This window comes from Geotrypetes seraphini, chromosome 14, assembly GCF_902459505.1.
Source record: "Geotrypetes seraphini chromosome 14, aGeoSer1.1, whole genome shotgun sequence".
NCBI lineage: Eukaryota > Metazoa > Chordata > Amphibia > Gymnophiona > Dermophiidae > Geotrypetes > Geotrypetes seraphini.
The window spans coordinates 57,365,029-57,382,703 of NC_047097.1; the positions used below are offsets into that span (position 1 = coordinate 57,365,029).

General features: G+C 41.4%; 1 protein-coding gene across 4 annotated transcripts in view; it reads left to right on the forward strand.

Annotated features, from left to right (window-relative positions):
• Positions 1 to 17,675, forward strand: part of SCAPER (S-phase cyclin A associated protein in the ER) — a 392,992-nt gene that overhangs the window by 326,285 nt on the left and 49,032 nt on the right. For all 4 annotated transcript variants that reach the window (XM_033920795.1, XM_033920797.1, XM_033920796.1 and 1 more), the window contains one exon: positions 13,789 to 13,938. In XM_033920795.1, coding sequence (XP_033776686.1) covers positions 13,789 to 13,938 — 150 coding nt within the window. The remainder of the gene's footprint in view (positions 1 to 13,788; positions 13,939 to 17,675) is intronic.

The following is a 17,675-nucleotide window of genomic DNA, read 5'->3' on the forward strand; positions in this document are numbered from 1 at the left end:
GTGAGAAACCGAGTTGATATGATGGGTAGAATAGGAGGAAGGCAAAATACTTCTGTGTTCATGGAAGAAAAACCTGGAAAAGACCCCAATTGGCTAGCAAAGTTACACATGAGATAGAGTAGATACCGCACCATTCACAGAAGAAAGTGTTTATGAACAACTTGAAAAACTGAAGGTGGACAAAGCCATGGGACCAGACGGGATCCATCTCAGGATATTGAAGGAGTTCAGAGAGGTTCTTGCAGGTCCTTTTAAAGATTTGTTCAATAAATCCTTGGAGATGGGAGAGGCTCCATGAGATTGGAGAGGAGTGGATGAGGTCCCTCTTCACAAAAGTGTTTACAAAGATGACTATAGGCCAGTAAGCCTTATTTCGATTATTGGAAAAATAATTAGAGCTTTGCTGAAGGAAAGGATAATGAATTTCCTAGAATCCAATGGGCTACAAGATCCAATGCAGCATGGTTTTATTAAAAGTAAATTGTGCCAAATTAATTTTATTGAATTCTTTGATTAGGTCACCAGAGAACTGGATTGAGGACGTGCACTAGATGTAATTTACTTAGATTCCAGCAAAGCCTTTGTCACGGTTCTTCATTGGAGGCTCTTGAATAAACTTGTCAGGCTGAAGTTAAGACCCAAAGTGATGAACTAGATTAGAAACTGGTTGATGGACAGATGTCAGGGTGGTTGTTAATGGAATTCACTTGAAGGAAGGAACGGTGATTAGCGGAGTACCTCAAAAATTTGTGCTTGTGTCAATTCTGTTCAATATATTTGTGAGCAACATTGCAGAAGGATTAGAAGGGAAGGTTTGTCCTTTTGCAGATAATACCAAGATTTGTAACAGAATGGACACCCCAGAAGGAGTGGAAAACATGAAAAAGGATTTGCAGAAGTTAGAATTCTGGTCTAATGTTTGGCAACTAAAATTCAATGCAAAGAAGTACATAGTGATGCACTTGGGGAGTAGAAATCTGAGGGAGCCATATGTGCTAGGACGTGAGAGGCTGATATGCACAGAGGGACCTCGGGATGATAGTGTCTGAAGATCTGAAGGCGACGAAACAGTGTGACTAGGCAATGGCTGTAATCAGAAGGAATCTAGGTTATACAGAGCGAGGCATAACCAGCAGAAGAAAAGAGATATTGATGCCCCTGTACAAGTTGTTGATAAGGCCCCACTTAGAGTATTGTGTTCAGTTTTGGAGGCTGTATCTAGCTAAGAATATTTTAAAAATATGAAGCGGTCCAGAGAAGGTGATGACAATGGTATGGGACTTACGCAAAAAGACGTACAAGAAGAGACATGGAAGACTTGAATATGTATACACTAGAGGAGAGAAAGGACAGGGGAGATATAATATTTAAGTACGTGGAAAGTATTAATATATGAGGATGAATCAAAAATTAGAGGCAATTGTTAAATTACGCAATAACTGGAACAGAGCTAGTGAAATTCAATATATGTACTCGTACATTTCCTGTTGGATAATTTGTCCATGCATAATGCAGTGCTTGACCTTTAGTTGTGTGGCAGCCACAAGGTTAGAAACATGGATGCTCCATTGCAACATTGCACTATCGAAGAACAATGTGCAGTAGTGTGCTTTTTTTGGGTAGAGGGCATGAAACCTGTGGAAATTCACTATTGGATATTGACTCTTTATGGACAATAGTGTTGATGTTTAAGGTCATTTACCAAGGGATCCCATGTTATCTGTCACGAGCTATGGCACTTTATAGGCCATGCAGAGCATTGCAATCTGAGGGGGCAGTATGATTGTCGCTGACAGGCTTCTCAGCAGTGCACTATGAGAGCACTAGGTCTTCCACTATCTCTTTCATGGGAGTAACGCTGTGGAATAAGTTGACTGGACCACTAAGAGCTCTTGTAGATTTTCAGAAGTTTAAGAAACTCCTAAAAACGACATTATTTGTAGAAGTATTTCAATAAATGTCTATCCTGGATTATGAATGTTCTTGTATTGATATGTTGTTGACTGCCATAAATAATGGCTGATATGAAAGAATTGCTATATTTATTGTTTGTATAACATGTTGTATGTTGTGGGTTTTTTTAATGACTGTTTTTTTGAAAAGCTGCCTAATTGTATGCAGTTAAGAAATCTTTTAAATTCAACAAAAGCCTGGTTTAGCTGGGCTGTGGCTCTAGGCATCTCCTGGGTTCGGGCACCGCTCCCCCTTTTTTTTTTTTTTTCTTTTTATTAGTTTTCTTCTTCAGGGTTGTTGAGGGAGGGATGGGTGATTCCTTGGGTCAGCTGGGGGCCACCAGAACACGGGCCTTTGGTACTTGGAAGTTACGTCTTTTAGCTTCTGTTTGTTGGGGGTGGGGGTAGGGGCTGTTTTGGGGGGGGGAGGTTGGGGCTGGGGGGTTGTTGGCTTTGTACGACTTTACACTGCACGGATTTGGGTATTTTTGGAAGCTTAGCCCTTTTCAGTGTTGTAGTTGTTATTTGTTGCTTTCTTATTCACTTAATAAAAAAATAGATTTGAACATAAATTCAACGAAAGCTTGGTGAAACTGTGTGCCGTGGCACACTAGTGTGCCCCAAGATGCCGGTGAGGAGGAGAGGCACCGCCTGACTGCTTACAGGATGTGCCTCTCACAGCGAGACTTGGGATTCAGGAAAGTGTGCACATCCTGGGCTCCCAAACAGCTTACTGATCTGCACAAACAACAGCATGTGGAAGTTGCAATCCAGTTTCTGAGGCAGTACGAAGAAGATATGAGTATTCTGGAGAGAATTTTCACCGGTAACAAGACATGAATGCCTCACTGCGACCCAGAGAGCAAAAGACAAAGCAAGATGAAGTAAAGGAAGCGGTGCTCACCTGGTTTCGAAAGCATCTGGAAAAACTTCTTCTCATGCATCATCTTGCATGGGGACTATGTGGAAAATGTTCAATTGCTATGTGGAAATTGTTCAATTGGGGACTATGTGGATATGTTCAATTGCTCACAGTTACTTCTATTAAAGCTGTTAAATGTATTTTTCCTTTACTTTTTGATTTACCCTTGTAAAAACAAATCTTTTCCAGAGAAGGGAAAATAGTAAACATAAGAACATAAAAATTGCTGCTGCTGGGTCAGACCAGTGGTCCATCCAGCCCAGCAGTCCGCTCATGCGATGGCCCCAAGGTCAAAGACCAGTGCTCCAAATGAGTCCAGTCTCACCAGTTTAGCATGAGCTTGTCCAACTTTGTCTTGGAAACCCTGGAGGGTGTTTTCCCCTATGACAGACTCCGGAAGAGCATTCCAGTTTTCTACCACTCTCTGGGTGAAGAAGAATTTCCTTACGTTTGTACAGAATCTATCCCCTTTCAACTTTAGAGAGTGTCCTCTCGTTCTCCCTACCTTGGAGAGGGTGAACAGTCTGTCTTTCTCTACTAAGTCTATTCCCTTCAGTATTTTGAATGTTTTGATCATGTCCCCTCACAGTCTCCTCTTTTCAAGGGAGAAGAGGCCCAGCTTCTCCAAACTCTCGCTGTACGGCAACTCCTCTAGCCCCTTTACCATTTTAGTTGCTCTTCTCTGGACCCTTTAGAGTAGTACCGTGCCCTTCTTCATGTACGGCGACCAGTGCTGGACGCAGTACTCCAGGTGAGGGCGCACCATGGGTATGAATTAAGGTTGCAGAGTGGTAGACTTAGGAGTAATGTTGGGAAATTCTTTTTCACAGAGAGGGTGGTTGATGCCTGGAATGTCCTCCCAAGGGAGATGGTGGAGATGAAAACACTGCAGTAATTCAAAAAGGCATGAGATGAACATAGAGGATCATTAATTGAAAAATGAATAGTATAAAATGAACTAAGGCCAGTACTGGCGGACTTGTATGGTCTGCCCACGTATGTGGCAATTCGGTTTAGTATGGAGTGGGAAGTATTTTGACAGAACATTTGGAACATGCCAGTAATTTGGAACATGAAGAGAGTTCTGGGCAGTCTTTTATGGTCTTTATTCTGCAAATGACAAGATAGCTTGTATAAGTTAGAGTGAGTTTTGATGGCCACTCCAGTAGTTGGAACCTAAGGACAGTACCGCACAGACTTCTACAGTCTATATCCAAGAAAAAAAAGATTTAATCATGAATTTATAATGCATATGACTATTGGGAAGACTGAATGGAATGTTCAGGTCTTTATCTGCTATCATTTGCTGTCTTTATGCACCAGTTCTTAAAGCATAACTATGAGCATTTTTTTTCCTTTTGATATATATTCAAAGAAAAGGTACCTGCGGAGATTTTCAAGTACAGTCTGCAGATGGTTTTTCCAGCCATGGAAATGCATATTTTTTTGCAAATCCATAACTAGATGCATTATTGCCTCCCATCCCATCCTGGAGATACTTGCAGTTCCTCTGAACAGTGGAATGCTTCAGTTCTGCCACAGGATAGGAACTCAAGGCAAACTAGCCTCAGATGTTCTCTTAGGGTTTCTGCAGCTGGCATTATGCTTGTGGTAGGTTTCCGGGTCTTGCTGCGTCTTTGTCAGGTAGAAACTGGGTCTTTGTTAGGGAGAAACCGATGTTTCAGCCACCATGCAGTGGCTTTCCTCAGGGTATGCTCTGAAGTCTGTGGACTTTCTCAGCAAAACTCAAATTTCTGACCAACTGACTTTCCTGCCAAAATTCATATTGGTGGACTGCCCTGTTCCCAATCAGGTCAGTGAATCCACTATTTACAAAGTCACACTGCAAACTTCAGAGCATACCCTAAAGAAAGCCACAGCATGGTGGCTGAAACATCGGTTTCTACCTAACAAAGACCCAGCAAGCAAGACCCAGAAACCTGCAACTAACCTCAGATGCTTATCTACCAGGAAGTAGGTGTACATGGTAGGCAATATTACCTGGGTAAATAGTCCATCAAATGAATAAATTATCTTTTAAATATTGCTCTCTCTAAAACCCTAGTCTTTTCTTTCCAGCTAGCAATGCATTTTGTTTCAGTGTCCATATTTATTAGGGGTTTGCCCCAAAATTAGACTGATCAATTGTCCACAGTTGACTAAGTTGTTTGTTGCTTCCACAGTCAACATGGAATAGTACTTATCAATCTTGTTACTGTGATACCAGGATCATGGCCAAATAAAATTGGGTGTCCTCCCCCCACCCCCAAGATGTAGAATAATGAGGCATCCATGGAGATCCCATCCAGGTCAAAACACGGGATTTATGACCCCCAGTTTGGAATGCTGTGATGCAGGGGTTCATTTTTCTGTCCAGAAGTATCTCCCTGTTCCTTTAAGTTTTCAGCTCATTTGAAATCAGGTCTATGATCTGGTGTTATGAGCCTTCATTCACAAGTATCCAGGGATTTCCCCCCCTCTTTTATACCCACTTCCAACTTGTTTTAGTCCAGTCATTACAGTGACTGGACTAAAATAAGGTACTTAGCATGAGGCAGATTCACATGCCCTGTATGTTTAAATCCACTGAGCTGCTGTTATTAGAGAATCCTAATTATAGATAAGCAATTTCACTGTCTCATTTTTTTCTACCAGTTTCCCTTTGGGCCTTGCCAGCAGGGATTATGCTTGCCCTGTGACACTCTGCTTAGGAGCCATCACCTTTGCAGCATACTAAGAGTCAAAAAATATTATTGCCAATGATAAATAACATTACAGTTAGCTTCACTATGTAGTAATCTCTGTGATGATTTGTTTTTTTCTTTTGTAAGCTACAGGAATAAGAATTCTGTCCTCAATTTGTATAAATGCCTTATTCAGGTCATGGACCATTATATGGATATTGAGCCCACAACCATGGGGACCATGATATCACTTAAACAGTTTTCGATGAGGCATTTTCCCACAGGCTGGCTCTCTCATCTCGTTATAGTCAGGAGGCTGTCATTCTCATTCCTTTGCTTGCAGTTTTCCCCCTTTGACCTCATGTCGCTCTGTCTGTTTGACATGTTTATTAAATAGAGGCTGTAGGCTGCACAGATAAAATCTAGCTCTCCTACATCTCTGTCTATTGCAGCCATTCACAAAAAGTTTTCTGCTGAAGTTTGAATGATATCTAACTTTTACACATTTTTATCAATCTATTCAAATTATAGCACATGTGATATTAATAAGAACGGAATTTTTATTCAGCAGGTACTAAAGATTGCTTGTTTCCCCTTTGAGAAAAATCATTTGTGGAACTGTACACACAGAAAAATCATAACAAAAGCCACACTTTCTATTAGGACAAAAGAATTTTTCAAAAACTTAAATGCCCAGATGCTCTGAGTAATAAAGTATATTTTTGCAATTGCTTATAAATGAACAGTACTAATCTTCAGATTCTGCAGAAAAGAATTAGAAAATGTTCCAACAAAGATATTTGAAAAAGCAAAGATGTTTAATCTACATTAAATCTGTCCTAAGCCATTTAATTTCCTATTTTCAGTCTGAAAAGTATTTTCCAGAGATGAGCCATATGCTTCATATATTATGGTTAGAAAATTGCATAAGACCTACACGACTGGTCAGACCAAATGTCTATCAAGCTTCACAGTTTCCAACAGTGGCCAATCCAGGCCACATGCATCGGGCAGGATCCAAAAAGTAGATAGAATCCATGCTGCTTACACCTAGGGATAAGGTATGGATTTCCCCAAGTCTACTTGGTTAATAATGGGTATAGATTCATCCTCCAGAAACTTTTCCAAACTTTTTTTTAAACCCAGCTATGCCTACTACTTTTACTATATCTACCAGCACCAAAATCAAAAGCTTCTAAATCACAGTAGCATCTCTCTACACTCATATTCAAAATCTAAAACATTCACAAGATGTTGGAATGAAAGTTTCATTTGTATATGAGGGTTTCATAGAACATTTTTATTTGCACAGAAATATCTGTTTTATCTATAATGATTGTGAAAATATACTGCATTAATCAGAGATAGCCACTTAGGGCAGGATTCTTTAAACAGCGCCATCATCGTTGGCCACCTAAAAAACGACCACCACTCTGTCGATCACGCAACAGCACCACTTATAGAATCGCGGCTTCATGAAAGGTAGGTGACGGAAATGTAGGCCAGGATGTTAAAGGCCTGCATTTTCGGCACCTACCTTTCATGTGAATCGTGGCTGCGGAGGTGCTTTATGATGCCTAATGCCACTTCCGGTGTTAGCCATGCCTACAATAGCATTAGGCATCGTAAAGTGCCTCCAGTCACAATGAAGGCATCAATTTTATAGGCGCCTACCTTTTTTTTTAACCCACTTTTAATCACATTTAAACGGCTTTTTCCACTTGTTATTTATTTTATTTATTTATTTGATTTTAAAGCCCATCCTCCAAGAAGAGCCCAGAACGGGTTACAAGTTTATATACATAGTATACATTAGAGTAAAAAGAGCACAATACAAGTATAAATTGGAGTACAATGAGCACAGACTTCTTGCATTAGTACAGTGTCTCTCAAACTTTCTCGAGCTGGGGCACAGTAAAGGTAGTGGCCACGGCTTGAGGCACCCAGAAATGCATGGATGTCACCATGATGACATATGCGTATGCATGACCTCATCACATCTGCGCATGTGCAGAGGCCTTCCAAATGGGCCCTGAGATACCAATAGGGGGTGCCATCAGGTAAGAGGGCCGGAGAGAAGGAGAGGCACTGGTGCCAGCTGATTGCCTACAGCAGTGTTTCTCAACTACTTCAAGCTAAGTACCCCCTAAGTCTAACAAATATCAACTGAGTACCCCCACCACGGACCTCCCTAGGCCCACCCAAGCTCGGTCCCAGATCCCATCCCCTTTACTAACTGTAATGCAATTTTTTCCATTCAATTTTCATATACATACAATATACACAGCAGATATAAATTCTCAAAACTAGCACATTTCAATCACTATATTGAAAATAAAATCATTTTACCTACCGGCGATCTTCTGCAGGCTGCTGTAATTAGCTTTAAAGGTGAGACCGGGGGGGGGATCACGTGATGCAATAGGCTGTGGCAGACGTGTGCTGCCTGAGCTCGGACCCCGAGTCACCCTGCATCGCACACAGCCACCCAGACTCGATTCTGAGCTGGCTGGGAGGTAATTGCAGTTACTGTGAGCCGCATGGACAGATTCCTCGTGTCCCCGGTATCGCTGATGACCACGCGTAATACAAAAAAAGATTGTGAATGGTAGCCGCCGGGGACTGACAAAATGGCCCGGGAACCTCAGCCACGGTCACTCAGCTCATGCCCGAAGCGCTGCGGGACATCACACAAGCAGTCACTTTGGCGGTGCAACCAGGTATTGACCGGCTTTCTGACCAACTACAGCGGCTAGAAAACATGCTGGCAGACACTAACCGCCACACCACGGAAGTGGAGGCCCGCGTGTCTAAACTGGAAGACACTTCTAGAAATCAAGAAAAAACTTTGCAAGACCTGCAGGCACTTACCCATGCACAAGCAGAGCAGATTGAAGACCTAGAAAACCGTTCCCGCAGGTCTAATCTTCGTTTTCTGAGCATACCAGAGACGATGTCAGGGTCCTCCTTACTGCGGGCCATGGAATTGTGGCTGGATACAAATTTTCCCATGAGGGAGGGTCTAGGCCCTATCTGCCTGGAGTGGGCACATCGTATGGGCAGAGTGCAGACTCGAGAGGCGCGTCCGAAGATGGTCATCGTTAAACTGCTTAATTACAATCATAAAGCTGAAATATTGCGACAGTACAAGCAGCTTCGTGATTCTTTGAAATATGACGATTCAGAAGTGCGCATCTTTCAGGATTATTCTGCGCCGTTGACCAAGAAAAGAAAATTGTTTTACCCACTCTGCTCTACCTTGGCGGATAAAAAGATACGGTTTATGTTTATCTACCCAGCTATTCTTCGCCTACATCACCAAGGCCAGTGGCATACTTTTGATTCATCTTTGGAGGCAGCGAACTATTTGAACACCCAGGTATTACCTCCTCTGGATCCTAATTGACAGTGTTGGGTGGTATAATTTGGTTACCAATTGGCAATGTTATCTACTTTTGTTTAGTACCATGGTAGTGTAGCTTCTGGTCTCTCTGTTATTGGGGGGACTTCAGCCACACAGCTTTCCTTATTGCATCGGACTTTCCACTTGGTTCTGCAGTTTTTCCTTTCTATACATTTGCCTATCATGATATTTGTAATGGTTTGATTGAAGCAATATAGTTCACTGCTTACTCCTTGCTCCGGCTGCGGGGCTGGAGTGGCAGGGGTGAAACCTATATCTCGATATGAGAGGGACTCGGGGCTCGGGGAGGCACCGACTCGTGACCTTACACAACTCTAGACCCTCTTTTGAGTGGTGTCTATAGCTGTGACAACTTAGGAATGTGGGTTTGGGAAATGGGAGGGAGGGTGGGAGTGGGCGATTGTTCCATGACTACTTTAAGGGTATCTACAGCCAGCGGGACCCGGGAATAGGTCCTCCCATTCGAGATTATTTGGAGGATTCTGGCCTTCCTAAATTGCTAGAGTGGGATGTGCAGTCTTTGAATGCACCAATTAATATTAAAGAATTACAGAAAGCAATTCAGACCCAAAGGAATTATTCGGCCCCAGGGCCAGATGGCTTCACTACCAAATTTTATAAGTTATTAGCCCCCCAGATTGGGCCCCCGTTACGGGAATACTATGCTCAGGTAGTTGAGGGAGGGAGATTGCCGGAGGCAGCCAATGAGGCCTTAATCACTTTAATTTTGAAGCCTGGGAGGGAGGGAACGGCTCCTGACTCCTATAGACCCATATCGCTTTTGGATGTAGATATCAAAATATTGTCAAAAATACTCGCAGATCGATTAGCGCTCTTTCTTCCCAATCTCATTGCCCCGGATCAGGTGGGTTTTGTGAGAGATAGACAGGCAGTCCATAATGTCCGTAAGGCGATACTGACTCTAGCACATACGCAGGCTCAAGACATACCAATGTTGCTGCTTAGTTTAGATGCCGCACAAGCCTTCGACCAAGTAGACTGGACATATTTATTTGAGGTGCTTGATTACATCGGATTGAATGGTTGGTATGCTCGGGTGATACAGACTTTATACATGAACCCGAGGGCACATCTCCAGGTTAATGATGTTATCACTGACCCATTCCCCATAGAGAGAGGCACTAGACAGGGCTGACCCCTGTCCTCTTTGTTATTTTTACTTTATTTGGAACCTTTTCTTTGCACTGTTTCACAGGACGGGGGATATTCTTGGAGTAGATTTTTCTGGGATGTCTGGGAAGGTATTAGCTTTCGCAGATGATCTGTTATTCACATTAACTAGTCCGAGTCATTTTATTCCCCGTCTCTTACAAACTCTGGAGGAATTTCGATTTTATTTGGGGTTCACATTAAATTATAGGAAATCCACAGCTTTGGCTAGCCCGCTGGCCCTGCAACAGTCTTGGGTGGGGGAGTTTCCTTTTACGTGGGCTACGACCTCTATCAAATATCTGGGAGTATGGATCCCTAGAGACCTTAAGACCTTTTATAAGTGTAACATCTCCCCTTTACTGCTTGATACATTACAACAACTTCAAAATTAGTCCATTTTTCCCCTTTCAGTGGCGGGACAGGTAGCCCTGTACCAATATGGTGCTTTTTCCTAAATGGTTGGACCAATTCCAGGTACTTCCTTTATTATTATCCCATACCCATAACGCCAATCTTACTAAGGGATTACAACATTTTATATGGGGGGGGGGGGGGGGGACGCCCTTGCATGACACTTCCTCGAATGTGCATCCCTAGGGAAAGGGGAGGATATGGCCTGTTGCATATTCGCTGGTATGCCTTGGCCTGCCAGATGCAGCACATTAATGATTGGTTTAGAGGCACTTCTCACTTTTCTGCAACTCCAATAGAACTGTCATTATTGGCTCCTTACCATATTAATTATATGTTACATGTTGCCGACCCGTCGCTCCGCCTTGTAGTAGCAAATTACCCCATTTTTGCTCCGGCTAAGTGGACGTGGCGGTGGATTTGTAAAAGTGCTAAACTGTCTTCTGTGGTTTCTCTGTATTTACCTATTCAGGGCAATGGTGCATTTTTGCCGGGACTGCAAAATGTTTCATTTCAACGATGGGCTGTAAAGGGCCTCCGATATTTATTTCAGTTGTACTCTTGGCTTCCTTTCCAACTTTATGTCGTACATTTGACCTACCAGCTACAGACATATTTGCTTATTACCAGATACGACATTATGTTCAGTCTTTGCCAGTCGAACATCTTATGGAGGAGGACAGTCGTGAAGCCCTTTCTGAGTTCTTTAGTCTATCAGCTCAACAGAGGATCCCTCTTAAATTTCATTTAATGGGCCTCCGGGATTGCCAAGCGGGATCTAATCTGGACATTTTGTCGGCCGCTTGGGCAGAAGACCTGCAGTGCTCTTTGATAGCTCAACAGATACATGATGTGCTGAAAACCATCAAGAGAGTGTCTGCCAATGTCACACACTGGGAATTACAATTGAAGGTGGTTCTGCGACTCTACATTCCCCCTGAAAGGGCAGCTCGGATGGGAATTACTCTCACTCATAATTGTCCCAAGTGCGCACAGGCTCGTGCTTCATTGGGACACATGCTTTGGACTTGTCCTTTGATTCTCCAATTCTAGCGTGATCTGGGCAACTATATTACATCCCTTTGGGGCAGATGTTGGTCTCCTATGCCCAGAGCTTTATTTGGTTATTATACTTTTGCTACACCAAAATTGAAAGGGATGACAGCTTTTGTAGCACGGACTGTGCTTTTGGGAAAGAAAGCCATCTTGACAAACTGGTTATTACAGGATCCCCCGGCTTACAGTCAGTGGAGATCTTTGATTATAGTGCAAGTCTCTTTGGAGCAGCAACAGGCCAGTGACCTTGACTGGGCCCGGGTCGCCGCTTCTGTCAGATTTGGGAACAATTTTGGATGGATCTTACACCCCAGGCCCGTGGACGATTACTGAACTTGCGAAGGGGGGTCACACGCCACTTGTCAGACTGTTGGATGTTGATATTACTGTTTTGGGTGGGAGGGGGGAGGGTATGGGCGGAGAGATGGTGGGGGTTTGAGTTGTGCACATGTGAGAGTTTCTGGATTACACTGCTATGACTTTTTACTTGCACCTTTTCTTGCAAACTTTAATAAAGATAATTAAAACATAAAGGTGAGACCAGGAAGCCAAGGGGGAAGCTGGAGGACGCTAGAGAGAAGGGGCAAACATGCAGGCCTTCGGTGACTCGGGCAGCGCTGGCGCCATACTGCGTGCCGTAGCACACTTGGAATCCTAGGAGGCACACAGTTTGAGATACAATGCATTAATAGGACAATTATTATACAAGGAAGGATAAATCTGACATGAGTGGTTGGATTACAGTTGCACATCAATTTACAGTTGCACATCAATTTTAACTATTATTCTCAAGATAACATAGGTGTTAGGCTATTATAGTAATAGGACAGTTTTAGCAATATCTCACAAATAATAGGAATTTGCTTGCGGGTTGGGATATATGGGGGGGGGTCTGGACTGGCTTAGCTTGGGGATTTGAGCAGTCTTTGTAGTCAGTACTAGATAAAAAGATGAGTTTTTATCGCTTTCCTGAAGTTGCGTATTCCTGTTAATGATCTGATGTTAGTTGGGATTTTATTCCATAATTTTGGTAAAAAGCAGGAGTAGGCTCGTTTGCAGGCATTTTCTAGCTGGAGGGTTTGTACTGGTGGAGTTGCATGCCTTCTTTCACCTTGTGATCTTAGAGGCCGGTTAGGGATATAGCTTGATAATTTTTCTGACATGTAGGTTGGGACCGTATTTACAAAGAATTCGAAGGCCAGTGTCAGGGCTTTGAAGATACATTGGAGTAATGGGGTCATGGATGCTCAGGTTTTTGAGTAGGCGAACTGCTGCATTTTGCACATGTTGTAGTCAGTTGTCCATACTTGTGATTGGTTTAACTTTGGCTGGTAGATCAATTCTGATAAGGTGGTGGCTGGACCATGGTGCTAGGATGTGCAATTTGCTGATTTTTGGTCTTGAAAATCAGGTCTAACAAGTTGCCTGAGGAGTAAGTGGGTGAGGTTACCATATGGATAAAGCCTAGATCTGACAGCCTCCTAGGACTATTATCTGTTTGTAGGATACCACTAGTTTACTTCCAGTAGTTCTTCAAGAGCGTTCATAAACGAGTGGGGTGCACGGTAGATGAGAAAAAAGATGAGTTTTATGGCATGACCTTTAGAGAAGATAAGGCATTCTAGGCCATGTAATAGTACCAACTCAATCAGTCGAGTTAGGAGCCAGTAGGGTGCCTACTGATTCCTAACTTAAGGTGCAGTTTATAGAATATGGGCCTTGTATCTCTAGGTCTAATAGTTTTAAATAAAAGAAAAGTTTAGTTGATTGTGTTTATTCATACATCTAAATTGAAGTATTTATTCGTATTAGGCTTTTATTTCAGCCTTCAGTATTAAATTCCAGTGTATGTTTTAATCTAGGTCTGAATAATACCTGAATTCAATCTAAAATAATATGGCCTGGAAATGGGAATGACGAGAAAGGTGATCAGATTTGCAGATGACACAAAATTATTCAAAGTTGTGAGATTGCAGGAGACCCAATATAGCAATTCTTATGTTCTTACAATGTTGCTGAATATACTTGGACAATTCAAATGTCACAGCCAGCATTTAAAACAAGCTCTGACTGAAAGTATTTTATTAAGGTTTACTTTAGTAGTAAGAAATAATGGAAAAATAGTTGTGAATTTGGAGTTTTATCATCATTGTTGTTTTATCTCAGACTGTTGTAGGTGCAGAGGGACTTTCCTTGGCCTTCCGACACATTATCAGCTCTTTGTTGTGGTACTGTGCCCAATACCATTGTGAAGATTTGCTGCATGAAATCATTATTTGTGTTGGATACTTCACTGTAAACAACCTGGATAATCAGGTAAGGCAAAGGTTATGTGACTGGCATTATATAGACTTTAATTTCTATGAATAAATAGAATGAAAATGATATAACATTACTTGCTTGTTTTTATGTGTGTGCGCTGAAGGAAAGTGGAGAGAGAGTGGGCTGAGGACACTGAAGGGAAATGGGGAAGAGAGAGTGGGGAGAAGATGCTGATTTATAAATTGACAATTGTACAGAATATTGTTTCTTTTTATATTTTAATATAATAAGTTCAATATAAAACAATTCAAGGCTAGTGTGGATGGAATCAAGTGGTTTGTGGGGATGAGGACCGAGCTTACGGGGATTAGTCCAATAAAATGGTATTTTCTTATTTCTCATTATTTGTTTTATTTTTATTTGTTAATTTGTAAAGTAGTGATTGTTATGTATCAGTTTTTTCAAATTTACATCTACTGTCTTTATATTTTGCACAGTATTAGAGGACATGTATTACTGTTTTTGTGGTGTTGTGGTGTTGCATTGTATGCAGAGTCTGGTTTCTTGGCAGTTCAGTTTAACTTTTGTTTGAATATTTCTATTTTTAGTTTGTGATTGTGATTGTGATTTAACAATTGTAAACTGCTGTGAACTTGGACTGCTATTTAAGTTATTAAAATGAGTAGCACCGTAACATCATTATTATAAATAGCATAGACTCCTTTCAAATTCTACAACTACTACTACTGTACAATATTAATAACAATAATTTCTAAAGCATTTGCCAGGCCTATGCAGTGCTGTACAGACACCTGTAAGTAACAGTGTCCTTGCATTATAGAGCTTACAATCTAGATAAGACAAATATTTAGCAGGACCCCAGATGTACCTTTTTGTTCCATTGCCAGAGGAGCTTTGTGATACCCTGCTCCAGAGAAAGGGGCTAATCAAACTGCATAATTGGTCTATTCTGAAACTATGGTTCAATAGCATCTGAGATTGACCTTTTGGAGAGAAATACAAAAACCTAAGTACATGGGAAGAGCCTGATCTTTATTCCCTCAGAGAGGCCCCACCTAGGAGGAGATCTTTCTTCCTCAGAGGGTGTCCATCAAGGAGCATAAAGAGGAACAATAAGTGGGAAACCCCACTCAGGAGCCCACCAAAGCCTTAGTTCCCTAACCTAGAGATTAATTGAATTAAAAAGCAGAAATAAAGCACAGAAGCTACTAGCTGTCCTCTGGAACTACTAAAGACAGATAGAACTGTTCCCAGATTAAGTGAACTGATGGGGGAACGTCAGCTTGACTCACAACTGCCCTTCTGAGGCACCAGTTATCCTAAGGAAGAAGGTCTGATTATAGAGAGACTGGATCCTGAACTTCAGTCAAAAAGAGAACAGTGAAACTGCTGACTCCTGAGAGTCCCAAATGGAGAAGAGAATTCTGGAGACAGTGGAACTGGTAAATGTCTTAATGCCTTAAGGATCAGGAGATATTACACCCACCCAGGGACTTATCTTTAACCTATTCAAGAATTAGAGAGCACTCGGGGAACACAGGGAATCACCAAAGGTGTAAGAACTCAGAAACTCTGTGACACCTGCAAAGACTTAATCTTTGTCCCAACAAGTTTAGGAGAAGAATAAAAGGGCTACAGAGTAACAGAAGAAAGCAAAAAAATAAATAACAAAGGCATAATCTTTAGGAGTGATGAGTATTTTTGTTTGCCATAGTTTTGAGTAAGAGAGTACAGTTCTGGCGTTTGAAGTACATGAAACTACTCGATGGAGATCTAGTCTTTTTTGTTGATGAAATGACACTGTTGCAGCCACTTTGCATTGATTCGATGGACAATTTTCCTTTTTATTATTCTCATTTTGCACATAATTATTCATTACTGGTATGGCCTTTAAAGGAAGATTTTATTTTCAAGACTATTGCCTCCAACCTTTTTTGCCTGTTTCCACACTGTGCCATTAGTCATCTGTTCATAAAGGTATGAGCTTGCTGAAGAAGCATCCTCTGAAGTCTGCGTGTCATGAATTTTAACTTTGACCACAGACATCACAAAGTGATCATGTACCCATCTCTAAACTAAACTGAACCTTAAGTTTATATACCGCATCCACTCCATAAAGATAGAGCATCTCTAAGGTAACCCAACTAATAAAGGGGTCTCTACATACACAGTACATGAACAGTAAAAGATTTAAGGATAAAGTCTGCAGGTAAAAACCACACATAAACTTTACATTTAAGTACTCAGTCTGAAAATTGCTCTGTAATATACTTTCAAGAATATCTGAACAGTTAATGAATCAGATTACTTTGGATTTTAAGATTTTCCATGACAAGTCGTCTTCCAGTATTGCTTAGACATTCAAGATTTATACTCTTCTATATAATCTTCATTTTGCAAATAGACATCAAGCCTAATGCGCCTAGTAGAGGTCACATCGACAAACCTTTATGTCTCAGTGCCAATTCTTTGCAATGCTTTATCTGATGCAGCTCATTTAGTACCAGTTTTATTGTCCTTTAGGAAGCAGCTCAAAACATACTTTGGTCAGTAAGCTTATGCTTGATGAATGGTTTTTGCAGCATATGTATTTTATGATTGCTGAGTTAGAGGATATATTTTCATTGTTGTGTTTTGTTTTGTATTTTTATGATTATGTATATCTTGTAAGCCACCTAGATTTGAAGATAGTGCAGGTTATAAGAAGTTTTAAATAAATAAAATGTGTTTTCCTTTGGTGTAACTAATATAAACAAATTTTATATATTTTCTTATGTCTGTTGTTGCAAGCATACATAAAAAATAAAGTTCAGCTGTTTCAATGAACTTAATGAAGGGCACATTTATAAAATATTTTCTAAATATAAATCATGCTTAACCCACAGAAATGGTCTCTTAAAATGTTGTGGCTAAATTTGCCCCTTACTCTCTGAGCACACTACCCAAGTTCTCGTAACCTCACGCTTAGATTACTGCACTCTACTACTAACTGGTATCCCTCAGTGTCGCCTCACCCCCTTGCAATCTGTGCAAAACTCTGCTGCACGACTCATCTTCTACCAACATCGCTATGCTCATGTCACCCCTCTCCTTAAGTCACTTCACTGGCTTCCCTATCTGCCATCGCATACAGTTCAAGATCTTAATGCTGACCTACAAGTGTGTTCATTCTTCTGCCCCTCAATATCTCTCCTCGCTTCTCTCTCCTTATAATAATAATAACTTTATTTTTCTATACTGCCATAGTCAGACGTCTTCTAGGCGGTTCACATCGAAAGAAGGCTGGACATTCAGCGAATTACAAATGCATGAGGGGGAATGTTACAGAAGAAAAGGGTAGTAAGGGGAGGAAAAGTAAGAGAACTCCATTCCTCAAATAAGTCACTCTTACCCTTCTCCTCCACTGCCAATTCCAGACTTCATTCCTTTCATCTAGCTGCCCCTATGCCTGGAATAAATTACCCGAGTTTGTCCATCAAGCCTCTTCCCTTTCCTTGTTTAAAAGTAGATTGAAAACACACTTTTTTGATATAGCTTTCAATCCTTAACCCTACTCTTCTGCCCTCCAACCCAGCCCGCTGATTAACGGTTCCCCTTAACTGTATCCATGGCATTCTGTTTGTCTGTCTTGTCTGTTTAGATTGTAAGCTCTTTCGAGCAGGAACTGTTTTCTTATTCTTTGTGACTCTGTGCAGAGCTGCGTGCGTCACTCACATGTGAGAATATCTGCCTGTTGTCCCAGGATAGCACCTGTTACGGTAAGTAACTGT